The following is a 15,843-nucleotide window of genomic DNA, read 5'->3' as shown; positions in this document are numbered from 1 at the left end:
TAACCCTTTACCAGATATGTCGTTTGCAAATATTTTCTCCTGTTCCGTAGATTGCCTTTCATTTTGCTGATGGCTTCGTTTGCTGAGCAGAAGCTCTTTAGTTTCATTTTGTCCCACTTGTTTATTTTTCCTCTTGTTACTTGTGCTTTTTGTCATATCCAAAAAAAAAAAAAAAAATCATCACCAAGACTGATGTCCAGAAGTTCTTTCCCTGTGCTTTGTTCTGGGAGTTTTATAACTTCAGATCTCACATTTAAGTCTTTACTCCATCTTGAGATCATTTTTGTGAGTGTTATAACGGTCCAATTTCACTCTATTGCATGTGGATATTCAGTTTTCCCAAAACCATTTACTGAAGAGACCATCATTTCCCCATGTGTGTTCTTGGCTCCTTTGTCAAATATTAGTTGACTGTACATGCATGGGTTTATATCTGGGCTCTCTGTTCTGTTCCATTGATCTATGGGTCTGCGTCTATGTCAGTGCCATACTGTTTGGATTACTATAGCTTTGTAATATAGCTTGAAATTAGGAAGTGTGATGCCTCTATCTTTGCTCTGGCTATTTTGGGTCTTTTTGGTTCCATAGGAATTTTAGGATTATTTTTTCTATTTCTGTGAGAAATGCCGATGGAATTTTGTTAGGCATTGCATTGAATCTGTAGATCACTTTGGGTAGTTTGCACATTTTAACAATATTAATTCTTTCAATCCAGGAACATGGGATATCTTTCCATTTATTTGTGTCTTCCTCAATTTCCTTCATCAATGTCTTATAGTTTTCAGTGTACATGTCTCTCACCTCCTTGGTTAAATTTCTTCCTCAATACTTTATTGTTTTGATGCTATTGTAAATGGGATTGTTTATTACTTCTAAAAGTTTTCTGGTGGATTCTTTAGGGTTTTCTATATAGAAAATCATGTCATCTGCAAATAGTGACAGTTTCACTTCTTCCTTTCCAATTTGGATACCTTTTATTTCTTTCTCTTGCCTGATTGCTCTGGCTAGGACTTCCAGTACTATGTTAAATAGGAGTGGTGACAGTGGGCATCCTTGTCTGGTTCCTGTTCTTAGAGGGATAGCTTTCAGTTTTTCACCATTGAGGATGATATTAGCTGTGGGTTTCTCATATATGGTCTTTATTATGTTGAGGTACTTTCCTTCTATACCCATTTTATTCAGAGTTTTTATCATAAATGGATGCTGTATCTTGTCAAATGCTTTCTCTGCATCTATTGAGATGATCATGTGATTTTTGTTCTTCATTTTATTAATGTGGTGTATTACGTTGATTGATTTGCGAATGTTAAACCATCCCTGCATACCTGGAATAAATCCCACTTGATCATGGTGTATAATCTTTTTAACGTATTGTTGTATGCGATTTGCTAGTATTTTGTTGAGGATTTTCGCATCGATGTTCATCAGTGATATTGGCCTGTAATTTTCTTTTTTGTGTTGTCCTTGTCTGGTTTTGGTATCAGGGTAATGTCAGCTTCAGTAGAATGAGTTAGGAGTTTCCCCCTCCTCAATTTTTTGGAAGAGTTTGAGAAGGATAGGTATTAAGTCTTCTTTGAATGTTTGGTAGAATTCACCAGGGAAGCCGTCTGGTCCTGGACTTTTATTTTTGGGGAGGTTTTTGATTACTGTTTCGATCTCCTTACTGGTGATTGGTCTATTCAAATTCATATGGAACAACAAAAGTCCCCGAATAGCTAAAGGAATCCTGAGAAAAAAGAACAAAGCTGGAGGTATCACACTCCCTGATATCAAAATATACTACAAAGCTATAGTAACCAAAACAGCATGGTACTGGCACAAAAACAGACACACAGATCAATGGAATAGAATCGAAAGCCCAGAAATAAACCCACACATCTATGGACAGCTAATCTTTGACAAAGGAGCCAAGAACATACAATGGGGAAAAGAAAGTCTCTTCAACAAATGGTGTTGGGAAAACTGGATAGCCATATGCAAAAAAATGAAAGTAGATCCTTACCTTACACCATACACAAAAATTAACTCCAAATGGATTAAAGACTTGAATGTAAGACCTGAAACTGTACAAGTTCTAGAAGAAAACATAGGCAGTACGCTCTTCGACATCGGTCTTAGCAACATCTTTTCAAACACCACATCTGACCGGGCAAGAGAAACAATAGAAAAAATAAACAAATAGGACTACATCAAACTAAAAAGCTTCTGCACAGCAAAGGAAACCATCAACAAAACGAAAAGACAACCTAACAATTGGGAGAAGATATTTGCAAACCATACATCTGATAAGGGCTTAATCTCCAAAATATATAAAGAACTCATGCATCTCAACAACAAAAAAACTACCAACCCAATTAAAAAATGGGCAAAAGACCTGAACAGACATTTCTCCAAAGAAGATATACAGATGGCCAACAGACACATGAAAAGATGTTCAAAATCACTAACTATCAGGGAAATGCAAATCAAAACTACAATGAGATATCACCTCACGCCCGTCAGAATGGCTATAATTAACAAGACAGGAAACAACATGTGTTGGAGAGGATGTGGAGAGAAGGGAACTCTCATACACTGCTGGTGGGAGTGCAAACTGGTGCAGCCACTATGGAAAACAGTATGGAGATTCCTCAAAAAATCTAGGCTAGAACTACCACATGATCCAGCTCTTCCACTGCTGGGTATTTATCCAAAGAACCTGAAAACACCAATGCATAAAGATACATGCACCCCTGTGTTCATTGCAGCGTTATTCACAACAGCCAAGACTTGGAAGCAACCTAGGTGCCCATCAAAGGACAAATGGATAAAGAAGATGTGGTATATATACACAATGGAATACTACTCAGCCATAAGAAACGATGAAATCCAGCCATTTGTGACAACATGGATGGACATTGAGGGTATTATGCAAAGTGAAATAAGTCAGAGGGAGAAGGTCAAATACCGTATGATTTCCTTCATTAAGTAGTAGATAATAACAACAATAAACAAACACATAGGGACAGAGATTGGATTGGTGGTTACCAGAGGGGAAGGGGGGAGGGTGGAGGGTGAAAGGGATAATTCGGAGCATGTGTGTGGTGATGGGTTGTAATTAGTATTTTGGTGGTGAACATGATGTAGTCCATGCAGAAATAGAAGTACAATGATGTACACCTGAAATTTTTGCAATGTTATAAACCAATGTTACTGCAATAAACAAATAAGCTAAAAAAGAAAAAAAAAAATTTTTTTTCCAGCTTTATAGAGGTAGAAGGACAAATAAAATTGCAATATAAAATAAATAAATAAATAAATAAATAAATAAATGGGATTGTTTTCTCAATTTCTCTTTCCAATAGTTCATTGTTAGTGTATAGAAACACAATGGATTTTTCTACGTTCATTTTGTATCCTGCAACTTTACTGAATTTGTTGATTAGTTCTAACAATTTCTTTGGTGGAGTCTTTAGGGTTTTCTATATATAAGACCATGTCATCTGCAAACAGAGACAATTTTACTTCTTCCTTTCCCATTTGGATATCTTTTATTTCTTTTTCTTGCCTAATTACTTGGCTAGGACTTCCAGTATTATGTTGAATACAAGTGTCAAGAATGAGCATCCTTGTCTTATTCTTCATTTCATTCGCTGTATGCGTCAGCTCCAGAATTTCCGTTTGGTTCTTTTTTATTATTTCTGTCTCTCTGTTAAACTTCTCATTTAGTTCATGAATTGTTTTCCTGATTTTGTGGAATTGTTTTTCTGTGTTTTCTTGTAGCTCATGGTTGGTGGGATCCATGTCCCTTCGATGTCCTCTAAGAGCCCAGGCTGCTCTTCTCTCGGCCCCTCCCTGCAACCCAGTCGTCTAGCACTCCTCGGTGTTCCGAATGGGGCGAGAAAGAAGTGGGCCTCTTTGGCAGTGCCTCACACAGCCGGTGAAGCTGGGTGCTCACTCACACACTCTCAAATCCCTCCTTGGGAGCAATCACTGGCAGAGGAGGTCTCTCTGGGCAGTGAGCTGTGCACCTTGGGGGAGGGATGACGCAGGTAAAGTGAACCTGTTCCTCCTACTCTCTGCATGTACAATCTTGGATTTTTTGGCTCCAGTGGCATGCTGGAACTTCTCTGCTGGACTCCTGGATTTCCATAAAGGCACTCTCATCCGTGGATGATTGTCAAAATTGGCGTTCTTTGGGGGGAAGATGGTAGAAAACTCCTATTTCACCATTTTGCCAATGTCACTCCTCCCTGGCCTAAGTCTGGATTCAAGGCTGGCACCGGCCCCCACCTACAGGAAGGCAGCTGGTCAAGCCCCAGGAGGGGGCTGGCCTTCTGGGGTGAGTTGCTGAGGCTGGAGAGGGAATGCTAACCCCAGGCAGGAAGCAGAGTCCCCTCTACTAAGTATTAAATTAAACAGGTGACTACCCGCTGAAACAATACAGAATCAATACTGTCAAATGTTATGAAGGGAGCCATGTGTACTTAAACGTAAGCAAACTAACTTCTAATAAAAAAATCTGAGCTGGTGAGAAAATTTGAGTAACAGTGATTATTAAATAAGTTAAAATATGCAAAGATCTTATAACTAAGCCTGACACATAGCAATAAATATTAACAATGGTTGGTTCTTAATATGAATAATATTTAATATTTTATTAACAACGAACTTTAAAAAGTATTATTATCTCTTGGTTCTGAATTATGATGTACTGATTTCATAGTTTAACTTCCAAAGTGCAATCTCATGTCCCTCATTTCAAGGTTAGTTGTTCATTTATTCATTCAACAAATACTGACTGAGCGGCTACTCAATCGGTGCATGGTGACCAGCCCTGGAGATGCACAGCCTCTGCTGTCCAGCAGCCCGCCGGCTGCTGAAGACATGGGGGAGCAAATGGGCAGTTACAGCACAGTGTGACCAGCGCTGTGACAGGGCACGCACAGAGGGCTGCACGAGCACCGGGGCAGGCACCCGACCCGACAAACAGATCGGGAACCACCTCTTGGAACAAGCCCATATCAAAGCGCTTAGGGGCTCATTATGTGCCTGCTGGGACAAGCCCGATGAGCGAGAGTAGGCGCAATGCCCAAGATGAAATAAGATTACAGACCTTGAGAGAAGCAGCAGCCCTGTACTGGGAGCAAAGGCTGCTCCCCCATCACACCTGACGACCCCCACTGTTCTGTTTCATGGGGAAAATAGACTCAATAACGCGTTCCTGTCTACTTACCTTACAGAAAGTCTTGCACGTGTCAATTATGGGCCTGTATCCAGTGCAACGGCACAGGTTACCTGAAGGAGAAAACCCAGCTCTGTTACTCGAGTAACCTAGAGAGGCACAGCCTGCCAAATGCACGATGGAAACAAGGACCCCATCCTAGAAGGAAGCCCTGGTTGACATTTCAGCCCACCCAATCTACCAAGTCAGATTTTTCCGTCAGCACCTTGGGATATGTGGTTGGGAGTCTTGAGGTAGATTTTAACAACTCAGCTATTTGTACTTTCTCTCCGTAAACAGTTAGGGTTGGGGTACCTCTGCTTCTGACAGGCACTCAAAGATCACAATGATTTCAAGCCAAATATTCTTGGTCTACAGCCACATTCAAGAGCTAGGCTTCAGTCAATAGAAAGATCAAAAGCATTATATAGCAGAAAAAGTAATCACTAAACTTTGGAAGCAGCTGGGTACACAATTTATTTAAATTAAAACATCAGGCCAGTGTTTCTCTCATGGCCGTCCATATTCCTCATTCTCCCTCCCACCTCCAAATCTGGAGTCTAAGTTAAAAACAAAGCCACTAACGCAAGTGCTCTGAGATTGTGTCCCAGGACCCATTCTTTACAAACTCCCCATGCAAGTCTTAAGCACCATAAAACTTGAGAACCCCTTATCACTTGTTCACATCATAAACTGTCATGAGATCAAAAGCATAATAAAACCCAAAGGAAATCGGGCAGAGATTCACGTGCTGCGTCTCTCCTTTTGATTTCCATCTGCTCTGGTCTTCCCTGGAACATGTACAGGGAACCTGTGCACATGGGCGTTAGCCTCATGTTCTCAGGCAGAGAAGAAAGGTCCTCGGGAGGCAGGAGACAAAGACAAACAGAGCCACGGAGAGTTTCACCAGAAATAGGATTTGGGAGGCTACTCTTTCTAAAAATTGTTTAGAATCTTGGTATTGAAGACCTCTCCCACCCACACACACACTGAGCTCCTGACCTGGATAAAACAGCTCTGCACTGGATAAAGACAGTTCTTTGATATCAGTATCAGCAGAAGATCTCCCTCTCTTTGATTCTGTGTTGTATTCAAGACTCTTCCGATATTTATTATGGTTCTGAGAGTGTCGGGGAGTGGTGGGAGAGGGCAGCACATGGAGACAGCTGGACTTTTTCCAAGGGTAAACGAATAAACTAGCTTTGAAATTATTATAAAAGTAATAAAACAATAAAAAAGGGAGGAGACTCTTATAGGGTAAACAAACTGGCTTTGTAATGATTATAAAAGTAATAAAAAAAAAAAGTGAGGAGACTCTTACAGATTAAGAGAGACTTAAGAAATACATCAGCCAAGTGCAATGTGTGGATCTTGTTTGAATTCTGATTTGAAGAAACCAACTCCTCCACTTACTGATGGTATTAACTCTGAATAGATTACTCTCTCTAAACCTCAGTTTCTCCATCTATGAAATAGAGATAATAATAATGTCCATTTTATAAAGTTATTGTAAAGAGTAAATGAAATAATCTTTTTATAGAGGTTAACACAGTGTGGGGCACATGGTAACTGTCCAATATTAGCTCTTACCATCATCATTATTTTAAAAAGCACACACACATATAACCTACCACCAAGGGCATCAGTTAACTGATCCAGAGTGGGCTCTGGATGATTCCTGAGCAGCGTGTAGATGGACATCACCATCCCAGGGGTGCAGAACCCACACTGCGTGCCGTGACACTTGGCGATCCTCTCCTGGAAGCACAAAAAGGTTAGAAATGAGGCATCTTGTGTGCCACCCAGACCTCTGAATGAGAACCTGCTTTTCAACAAGATCCCCAGGGGATTTGTTTGCACATTAAAATTGAAGAGGCCCCAGAAAGTCCTTCTCATCCCGGGTGTCTCCTTGTCTTGGGGTGGGAGGCCGGGATTACTGGTCCTCACCAGCTTTTGAGCTTCAGTAAATGTTCTCAGCCTTTAGAACCACCAGGGGAGCTTTCAAATTTCCAAGACCCAAGCAGCACCCAGACCTGTTGACTGAGCATCTCTGGGGGTGGGGCACAGACATGCGTTTTTAAAGATCCCCAGGTGGTTTCAATGTATAGTCCAGAATGGGAATCGCTGAGATAAATCCCTTGAAGTCCTTCAGAAAAATTAACCTAATTACACTCCAGTTTAGAAAAAACTAAACTGCAAGTATTTCTTGAGGGACTTCTGTCTGCCCACACGGCCCTAAGGCTTTTTGAGCGGAGTCTGTTTACCAAGGTCCATCATTAATTCAGAAAACACTCAAGAGGGAAACATTATTTCTTTACTTCTCTTCCAAACTTTCTCCCCCAGCATTCTCTCTCTGGAGTCTAAGTTCAGAGCTCCAACCCCATTTCGAAGCCGTCTTCTGGCTACGCTGCAACAACAGCAGTTACTGGATGAAAGGCTGTTCTCCTGCCTCTGAACAGCCAAGTCTCACAAGGGTCTCCAGGCAGAACCTGCTCCCGCTAGGTGACGAGGTTCATAGAAAATACACAGAACCCAAGATTCCTTCAGGTCCAGAGAACTTCAAGTTTGCCCATTTTCTATATTGTCCCTATTGTTTCCCTCTTGTACCCTCTCCTCCTTAGTGACCCTCATACATAGATAAAAACAAGTAGCAATAGCATTTTTATGGGCGATGTCTAAATAATTTAAAGTCAGGCATCTGAGGTGCCCTTTCACTTGAGGCAAAGTTATAACAAGGTGCTGCCTTAGGAGAAAAGCCTCAAAATTCATTGACAACTCCTATTATCTGTCTTTTCAAAAAGCCTTGAATTTAACAAATCTTTTTGGTAGTTGAGATTTTCATTCAGCTTTAAAATCATGTTAGTTTCCACTTTATAAAAAACAACAAAATTATATGCCTCAATGCACATAACTCTCGTTTCTTTGAGTTTGGAAGATGTAAGATGGACAGGTTCCATCTAATTAGAATGTAGAAAACAAACCCAGTGATGTCAGGATTTTCTTTAAAAAGAGAAAGTCCTCTAGTTTTCCAAGAGCATCTTACCAAGAAGTCAGTCACAAAACACCCACACGGCCCAGGTTTCACCCCTGGCCCCGGCTTGGTTTCATCTGTCGGCAGTGACCAAGCAGAAGGGCCCAGACCGCCCTGCTGTAGCCCTCTCAGGGACTCACCATGTCATCAATGGTTTTTGAAGCACAGAAGCCCCATGAGGAAGAGGAACACCCTCACCTGAACAGGATGAATCCTGCCCTTGGTGCTTCCTACGCCTTCCACTGTGGTGACGGCAGCACCGTGCAGAGAACAGATGGGGGTCAGACAGGCATTGGCTGGATAATGTCTTCAGAATGCAAAAGAGAAGAAGAAATTACATTGCATCCAGTGGGAAAGGGGACTGAGCATTCATCGAGCACCTCTAATGGGGCAGGTTCTGTATAATGTCCCAGGCTTTGCACATGCATTTCATCCTTAGCTCATGGCCCTTTTACAGAAGTAGAGTCTGAGGGTCAGAGTGATTTGCTCAGGGTCACAGCTGGAGTGTCAGAGACAGCATCAAATGAGGTCTCCTAATTCTAACTCCAGAACAGTTTCCTCTAATGTGTCTTTTTCTCTTGAATGAGGGGCAGACAGTCTCCTCTCTAGTCACTTGAGACCAATCACCGAGAGCATCTTCCATCTTCTAGGCAGTGCTGGGCCAGGGGTTTGTTGGGCAATAAAGTGGATTGGATGTTGTGCTTCAGAAGAAGAAATACAGTGTGGGATACACAACTCCTCAACCCCACAAACCTAGTGCTGGAAAATGTCCAACTCAGAACATCTCCTGAAAACTTCTCACTCACCAAACAGAACTAGAGACAGCCAATAAATACTTGAAACAAATGTTCAATCTCAAAAATAATTAAGAGATTCAAATTAAGCAATGAAAACACCATTTTTAATCAAAGAAACTGACGAAGATTTTAAAAAATTGTAATATGCATAATTAACAAAGTTTTGGAAAATGGAACTTACATACTTCTGATAAGAATGTAAATTGAGGGGGCTGGCCCCACGGCCTAGTGGTCAACTTCTCGCTCTACACTTAGGTGGTCCTTGGTGGGTTCAGTTCCCAGGTACAGACCTATACCATGCAACAGCAGCCATTCTGTGGCAGCGACCCATGTATAAAATTGAGGAAGACTAGCACAGATGTTAGGTCAGGGCAAATCTTCCTCAAGCAAAATAGGAAGGTTGGCAACAGATGTTAGCTCAGGGGGAATCTTCCTCAGCAAAAAAAAATAAAAAAGAAAAAAAAGAAATTAAACTGATCTAGAGCTCCTCTGGGAGACATTTCACTGGAAGGCACAAAAACCTTCAAGGTGCACACACTCCTTTATCTGCAATTCCACCTCTATGGATGTAGCAGAAAGAAATGGTTACAGGCACAAACAGAAATATATATGAATGCTCACTCTCATTCTAAAAACCAAAACAAGCCATATAAGATACATAATCATAAGTTTTTAAAAAGTCATCAGATGTTAAGTACATAAAAACTTAAATGAATTAAACTCCATTAAGCACAAGCCCTTCATAATTTTATTTATTTATTTTTCTCCCAAAGCCCCAGTATAGTTGTATGCCATAGTTGCACATCCTTCTAGTTGCTGTATGTGGGACGTGGCCTCAGCATGGCCGGACAAGCGGTGCGTCGGTGCACGCCCGGGATCTGAACCCGGGCCGCCAGCAGCGGAGCATGCGCACTTAACTGCTAAGCCACGGGCCGGTCTTAGCACAAGCCCTTCATAAGAGAGAAGAGATACAGCTGTTCTCATCTCTGCCTGCAACGGACAGAGGAGGAATCTGCCTTAGACAGGAGTAAGGAGAACCCAGACCAACGTTCAACAAACTGTTAATAGCCACATGTAGGCTGATGCCACAAATTAAAATACAATGCTGGACTGCACTCTCTCCAAACTCTTCTCCCACCAGACTTCACTGAGTGCTGAGGGTAACACCCTAAAAATGGGGCAAGGAAGGAGTGTTGAAAGAACTCTCCAGGCACATTGGCTCGTGGACAAGGTGGACTGAGAGAGAGCAGAACTGAGAGAACTGCAGGCTCTCAGGCTTCACAGAGTGTAGGGCAGTTGCCAGCTTCCAGATGCTAAAGACAGGGTGGCATGGCTGCAAGAGATCTCCCAAAGCAGAGACAGTGAGACAGGAGAGCAAAGGGAACTCCCCAGTGACCTAAAAAGTGGGCAGCCAGGCTGTAAGGCAGGGGGGGATCTCCCAGAGTTCAGGAAGCAGGTGGCTTGGCTTTGAAACACAGGCAGACCTCGAAATCTCACCAGTGCTCAGATGTTTAGCTCTCCTCTGATATCTGTGGAATGATGTAAAATGGTCTAAAATATGCATAATTGGAATCTCAGAAAGGGGGGAGAGAGAGAGAGAGAGAATAAATATTGAAAGACATAATGGCTTGATAAGTTTCCAAAGCTGATAGAAGACATCAACCCACAGATCCAAGAAACTTGGCAAACTTGAAGAAGGATAAAGATCAAACATAAAGAGAAGATGTTACATGCAATGGGGCGCCATTGGTGATTTTTAGGTGGGAGAGTGCTGTGATCTTGTTTATACTTGTAACTGGCCTCTCCGACTAATGTATGGAGAAGGCAGCTACAGGGGCAAGGGCAGGTAACAGTAGTACAAGAGTGTGGTGATGACATTATTCTTTACTGCCATTTCAGCCCTTCCTGTCCTCCTCAGACAGCACAGGGAGACAGACAGTGTTTCACACTTCAACAGGGGCTTCTCTGACCATGTTATCCTCACTGATGGTACCCTTTTCTTCTAACCCATTCATATTCCCCAGACCATGTCTGCTTTGTTCATCACTATACCCACAGTGCCTAGCACAGTTCCTGTTACATGGTAAGTGCTCAATGCATATTTACCAAAGGAAGGAATGAAACAAAGTTCAAAACTACAAAAGTGCAACATATCTGGACTTTGCTACAAGGTACCTTATCTTCTTGGTAATGGGGTTATATCGTGAGATCATCACCGTGCAGGCGCCACAGCCTCCCCCTCCACAGCCATACTTGGTTCCTGTCAGTCGGACTGGAGAAAGCACAGTTAAAGATCATGTGTTTTCCATAATTCTCTTTCTAGAATAGCTCCGACTTTAGAGGACAACACACATCAAATACTCTTAAATGTATAGCTACGTTCAATACATATTCATCAAATGATACATGTATGTCTTAGCTGTTATTATTTAAAATCTTGTAAATTCTTTATTTCCATTTGTGTGTTATGTTTAGTCTCCTCCCTTTCAAAACAACTGGACCCCAGGTTGCTAAAAATAGAGCCAAACTAACATTAAAAATAAAAGAGTCTATACATAAAAGGGCTTGAGTATTTGAAAGTATGAGTATAGTGCACATTTGCTCTCATCCTTATCTGTGTCTTTGATGACAAAGTAAAATGTCAAATTATATATAATTCTTGGAATATTTGTTTCGTATTATCCATATTTGCCATCTTTCTCTGCTTCTGTGTGGCAGAAATTATTAGTTGTTCCCCAATATCTGTTCTCTCCTTCTTCCTTGGTAATAGAAACCCCAAGTTTTTGGCTATGTACATGTTTGCCCAGAAGAAAAAATACATTTCCCCAGCCTCCTCTGTAGCGAGGTGGGGTCATTACCAAAGCTGGCCAATGGGATGTAAGCATAATTGTTGTGTATGACCTCCAGGAGGGAAATGTCCTCAAAAAGAGAGGGATGCCCCCTTCTCCATCTCTTACTTCTTCTCATTGGCTGGAATTCAGATACGATGGCTGGACCTCAGTTAGTCATCTCTGACCATGAGGAGAAAGCTGCACGCTGATGAAGGGGGAGCCGCAGGACATAGGAGCTGGGTTCCCTGATAACGTTGTGACACTGCTGTACTAGCCCTGATCCACCTACCTCTGGGATTCCCTTATGTGAGTGTGACAGCCATGAGAATGTGCCTCACAGACCTCCTTCAACAGGGGGGTAACGGACCGTGAGACCCAGATGCTGCTCTGTTATATCTATCTCCTCAGTTTTCATTAAGGCCAGGCCTCCCTGGCTGCTCCCCATCAATGGCTCAGAGCTATGGAGAGACATGGGGGTCCTTGTCAACCATCCCCAACGGCTGTGATGAACATGCCTTAGACCACACAGCAGTCTAAGACCCTTCCACTCAACCTTCTCTCCCTCTCTTCCTTACAGGTAGGACTTGCGTTGTGGTCTAATGGCTCCCTAAGCCTTCTCTGGCTCCCTCCCTATTTCCTTTCACTCAGGCATTTCTCCTAATAAAACCCATGCACATTTAATCCCATTTTTTGGTGTCTGCTTCCCAGAGAACCTGAACTAACACACTGAGAAAGAAATAAACTTCTATCTTCTATCTTGTTTACTGCTATTTGGGAGTTTCTGTCACCCACAAGTGAACTAAATCTTAAATGCACATTGCAACCATGGATAACCAGGAAATCAGTGTTCATTGTTTTTATGTCCAAAAATCTTGAATGACTTTCAGAACATAGTTATTCACGCATTTTGAGTTGTGGACTCTTTTGGGAATTTCTCTCTCTCCAGGGGAAAAAAATGTACACACTCTCATTGTCACATAATTTTGCATATAATTTAGTGGGGTCTACAGACCTCTGGAAGCCCACTGGAGTTCATGCATAGCAGGCTAAGAATCCATCCCTTAGGTGATTTTTATTTAGAAAGCTTTCCTAAGGTAACATTTTCAGAAGTAATTTCTCCATTGTTCTTTTACTTTCGTCTCAGAAGATTTACACGCTCTCTTGGGCATGAGTATTAGTCCTTGAAGATACAATGTCAATATTGTGACTCTTAATCCTAAAGATGCTTAATTAAGCCCTTTTAACATTTGCTTTAACTCCCATTGCTAGCTTCTCCTTTTTGCACAATACATTTAGTGCCAAAACAGAGATTAGAAAGAACGTGGTTCTTCTGACAGCCACAATTGTGCACTGCCTACACAACTAAGACGTAGGACTTTCTCAAAGAAGAACATGAAACCAAAATTGTAGGGAATATGATTCAGTGTGGCTCTAAAAAGATGTGAAATATCACCTTATGAGGATATCAGAGCTATACACAAACACACACACAAACACACTCTCACACAAACACACACTCAAAGCAAAAACAAGGATACGCTTCTTCCTCAGGTATGGTAACAGCATTGTTTCAGGATCAACATTTTTTTCTATCACCTGCACCAGAAGGAAAAGAAGAGTTATACACATAAAGGTGAGGGAGCTAGTGGGATATTCACATTGGCAGGCTCATCTTAATTTGATGGAAATGTACATTAATTAACTCTTCTACTCGTATTTTCAAGTTGATTTAATGTTTACGGAACACCTGTGATGTACAAATCACCTCTCTTACGTGTGGAGTCTAAATCGTGAGCCCCTCCACCACTTTGCACTGTCCTGGGTCCTGAATCATCACTGTTCAATAAGGCAGCAGTTGTTTCCACTAACAGAACACCAGTGACTCCTGCCCAGCTTCTCTTAGAGAGTCTGAAGCACGTGAGGCAAAAGATATCAGCAGAGCAGAGTAGAGAAGGAGGAGGTGGGGGTGGCTGCTAGAACAGAATACCATCTGAGAAATTGATTTAGTTTTTAAAAAAGACTTGTTTGTTTATCGTGTTCAAAGAATTCCAGTTTTCAGAAAGAGATCACACCCAACAGTGGCCCCCAAATCAAAGAAACAAAGGAGAAGATAAAATGCCTATGCCAAGTGATACAAAGATGTGCAAGCAAGGGCTCACTTCAGAAGCAAGTCTGCATGGGCAACCCAGCCACACAGCAACAGAACAGCAGTGCCCAAGGGACGGCATGATTGAAATGTCATGATGGGTTAGGTTTTCCAAAGTGACCATGTTTTCCCTTTTTTGATTAAAAATTTGGATTTCTAGGGCCGGCCTGGTGACGTAGTGGTTGTGTTCACGCACTCCCCTTCAGCAGCCCAGGGTTTGCAAGTTCAGATCCTGGGCGCGCACCTACATACACATCGCTCCTGAAGCCATGCTGTGTTGCCGACCCACATACAAAGTTTGGAAGATTGGCACAGATGTTAGCTCAGCGACAATCTTCCTCAACCAAAAAGAGGAAGATTGGTGGCCTAGAGAAGTCAAGATGGTACCGTAGGCAGACTCTGAACTCACCTCCTCCTGTGGACACAGCCAATTTGCAACTACTCGTAGAAAGATTACCCCTGAGACAGAGCTGAAAAACTGGATAAGAGGAACTTCTGCAACAACGGACAACCCTAACTGAGGTGGAAGAGGCAGAAACTCCATTCTGGAGAGAAAAAAACGCCGCCTTCACGGGCCACAGCACCTCACGACTGCCCGGGAGCGGCCCAAAGGTGCACAGCCCTCCCTGGAGGAGCGGGGCCCTGAGCTGGGGAGCACCCTGCTGTGGGCATTTTGTGGACCCAGCACAATCGAGACGGGTGGCAGAATATCTGACTTTGCCTGCTACTGAAGCATTGGGGAGTACCCCCAGAAAAGCTGGTTCACAAAGACATTAAAACCGGCTCTTGAAGGGCCCACGCGCAAACTCACCCGTTTCAGAAAGCAACCTAAGGTCACCAGAAAGAAAGGTGCACAGTGCTTTGGTGAAAAGAGACTCACCTAATGGGCCCTGTGTGCATCTCGATGAGGGGTGAGACCTCTCCAGGGACTGGGACACTGGCGGCGGCCATTGTTGTGGCCTGGTGTGGGCGTGCTGACACAGACGCCATTGGAGTTCTCCCTGGGGCCTGCTAGCCCAGGGTCTGCCCCACCCGCTAGAGCACTGATTTAATCCAGCTCAGCCAGGGCAGGCAGCCCACCCTAGAGACTGGCTCCACCCAACAAGCCCTCAGGCAAGTTGTGTGCCTGCATAGATTGGTGACTGGATTCTCTGCAGCCTGGCAACTGAGCCTACTTCAGCGGGGCAGGGCGTGCACAAGGAGCGGGTGGCGTGCGCGGGGCGGCGGTGGAGTGTGTGGGGCTCCCGCCGTGGAGAGACTGGGTCTGCTTCGGGAGGTTGGGGAGCGCACACAGGGCAAGACTGTGTTGACTCTGTGTGTGGACCTGTGGGCGGCAGGGCTTGTCAGCTGCAGAAGGCTTGTGCTTCTCAAAGACCCACATAGGGGGTTTGCCCCACCTTCCAAAGCCTGAAACAATTGGGTGCTCCTGTGCCTGAGGCCAGCCCCACCCAGCTGCAATCCTCAGAGAGCTGACAAGAGCCTGGCTTATAGCAATTGTAAGGCCCTGAGCCTAACAACCTGCCACGCTGGGGACCTACTCACTTAAAAGAAATACTGCAACACAAATGTGGTATTAGAACTTGCAGCCAACTGTGCTGGGGCTCCCCACCCGATAAAGAGACTGAAAGGCCCACAACAACTACAAGCATCTGAGCATTACAACAGCTGGCCAGGAGCATAACTCGGCCTCCCTGGGTGCCTACAGGGAGAGCAAACAGGCCACAACAGAAGGACACATGTAGCCCACATAGGGGTCACCCCTGGAACATTGAGAACTGAGGGAAGCACACAGCAGGTCTCCTAAGCCATCACTTACATAAGGTCACCTATCCAAG

At 43.3% G+C, this 15,843-nt stretch overlaps 1 protein-coding gene across 2 annotated transcripts in view; it reads right to left on the bottom strand.

Annotated features, from left to right (window-relative positions):
• LOC101388239 (aldehyde oxidase-like) overlaps positions 1-15,843 on the bottom strand; it is a 49,641-nt gene that overhangs the window by 20,873 nt on the left and 12,925 nt on the right. For both annotated transcript variants that reach the window (XM_087435740.1, XM_087435741.1), the window contains 5 exons: positions 13,401-13,458; positions 11,207-11,303; positions 8,433-8,541; positions 6,835-6,961; positions 5,216-5,277 (listed from right to left, as the gene is read on the bottom strand). In XM_087435740.1, coding sequence (XP_087291866.1) covers positions 5,216-5,277; positions 6,835-6,961; positions 8,433-8,541; positions 11,207-11,303; positions 13,401-13,458 — 453 coding nt within the window. The remainder of the gene's footprint in view (positions 1-5,215; positions 5,278-6,834; positions 6,962-8,432; positions 8,542-11,206; positions 11,304-13,400; positions 13,459-15,843) is intronic.

Source organism: Ceratotherium simum, chromosome 9 (assembly GCF_057802395.1).
Source record: "Ceratotherium simum simum isolate JZ-2026a chromosome 9, ASM5780239v1, whole genome shotgun sequence".
Lineage (NCBI taxonomy): Eukaryota > Metazoa > Chordata > Mammalia > Perissodactyla > Rhinocerotidae > Ceratotherium > Ceratotherium simum.
Note: the sequence above shows the minus strand (reverse complement) of the source record. Positions and strands in the feature narration are given on the sequence as shown.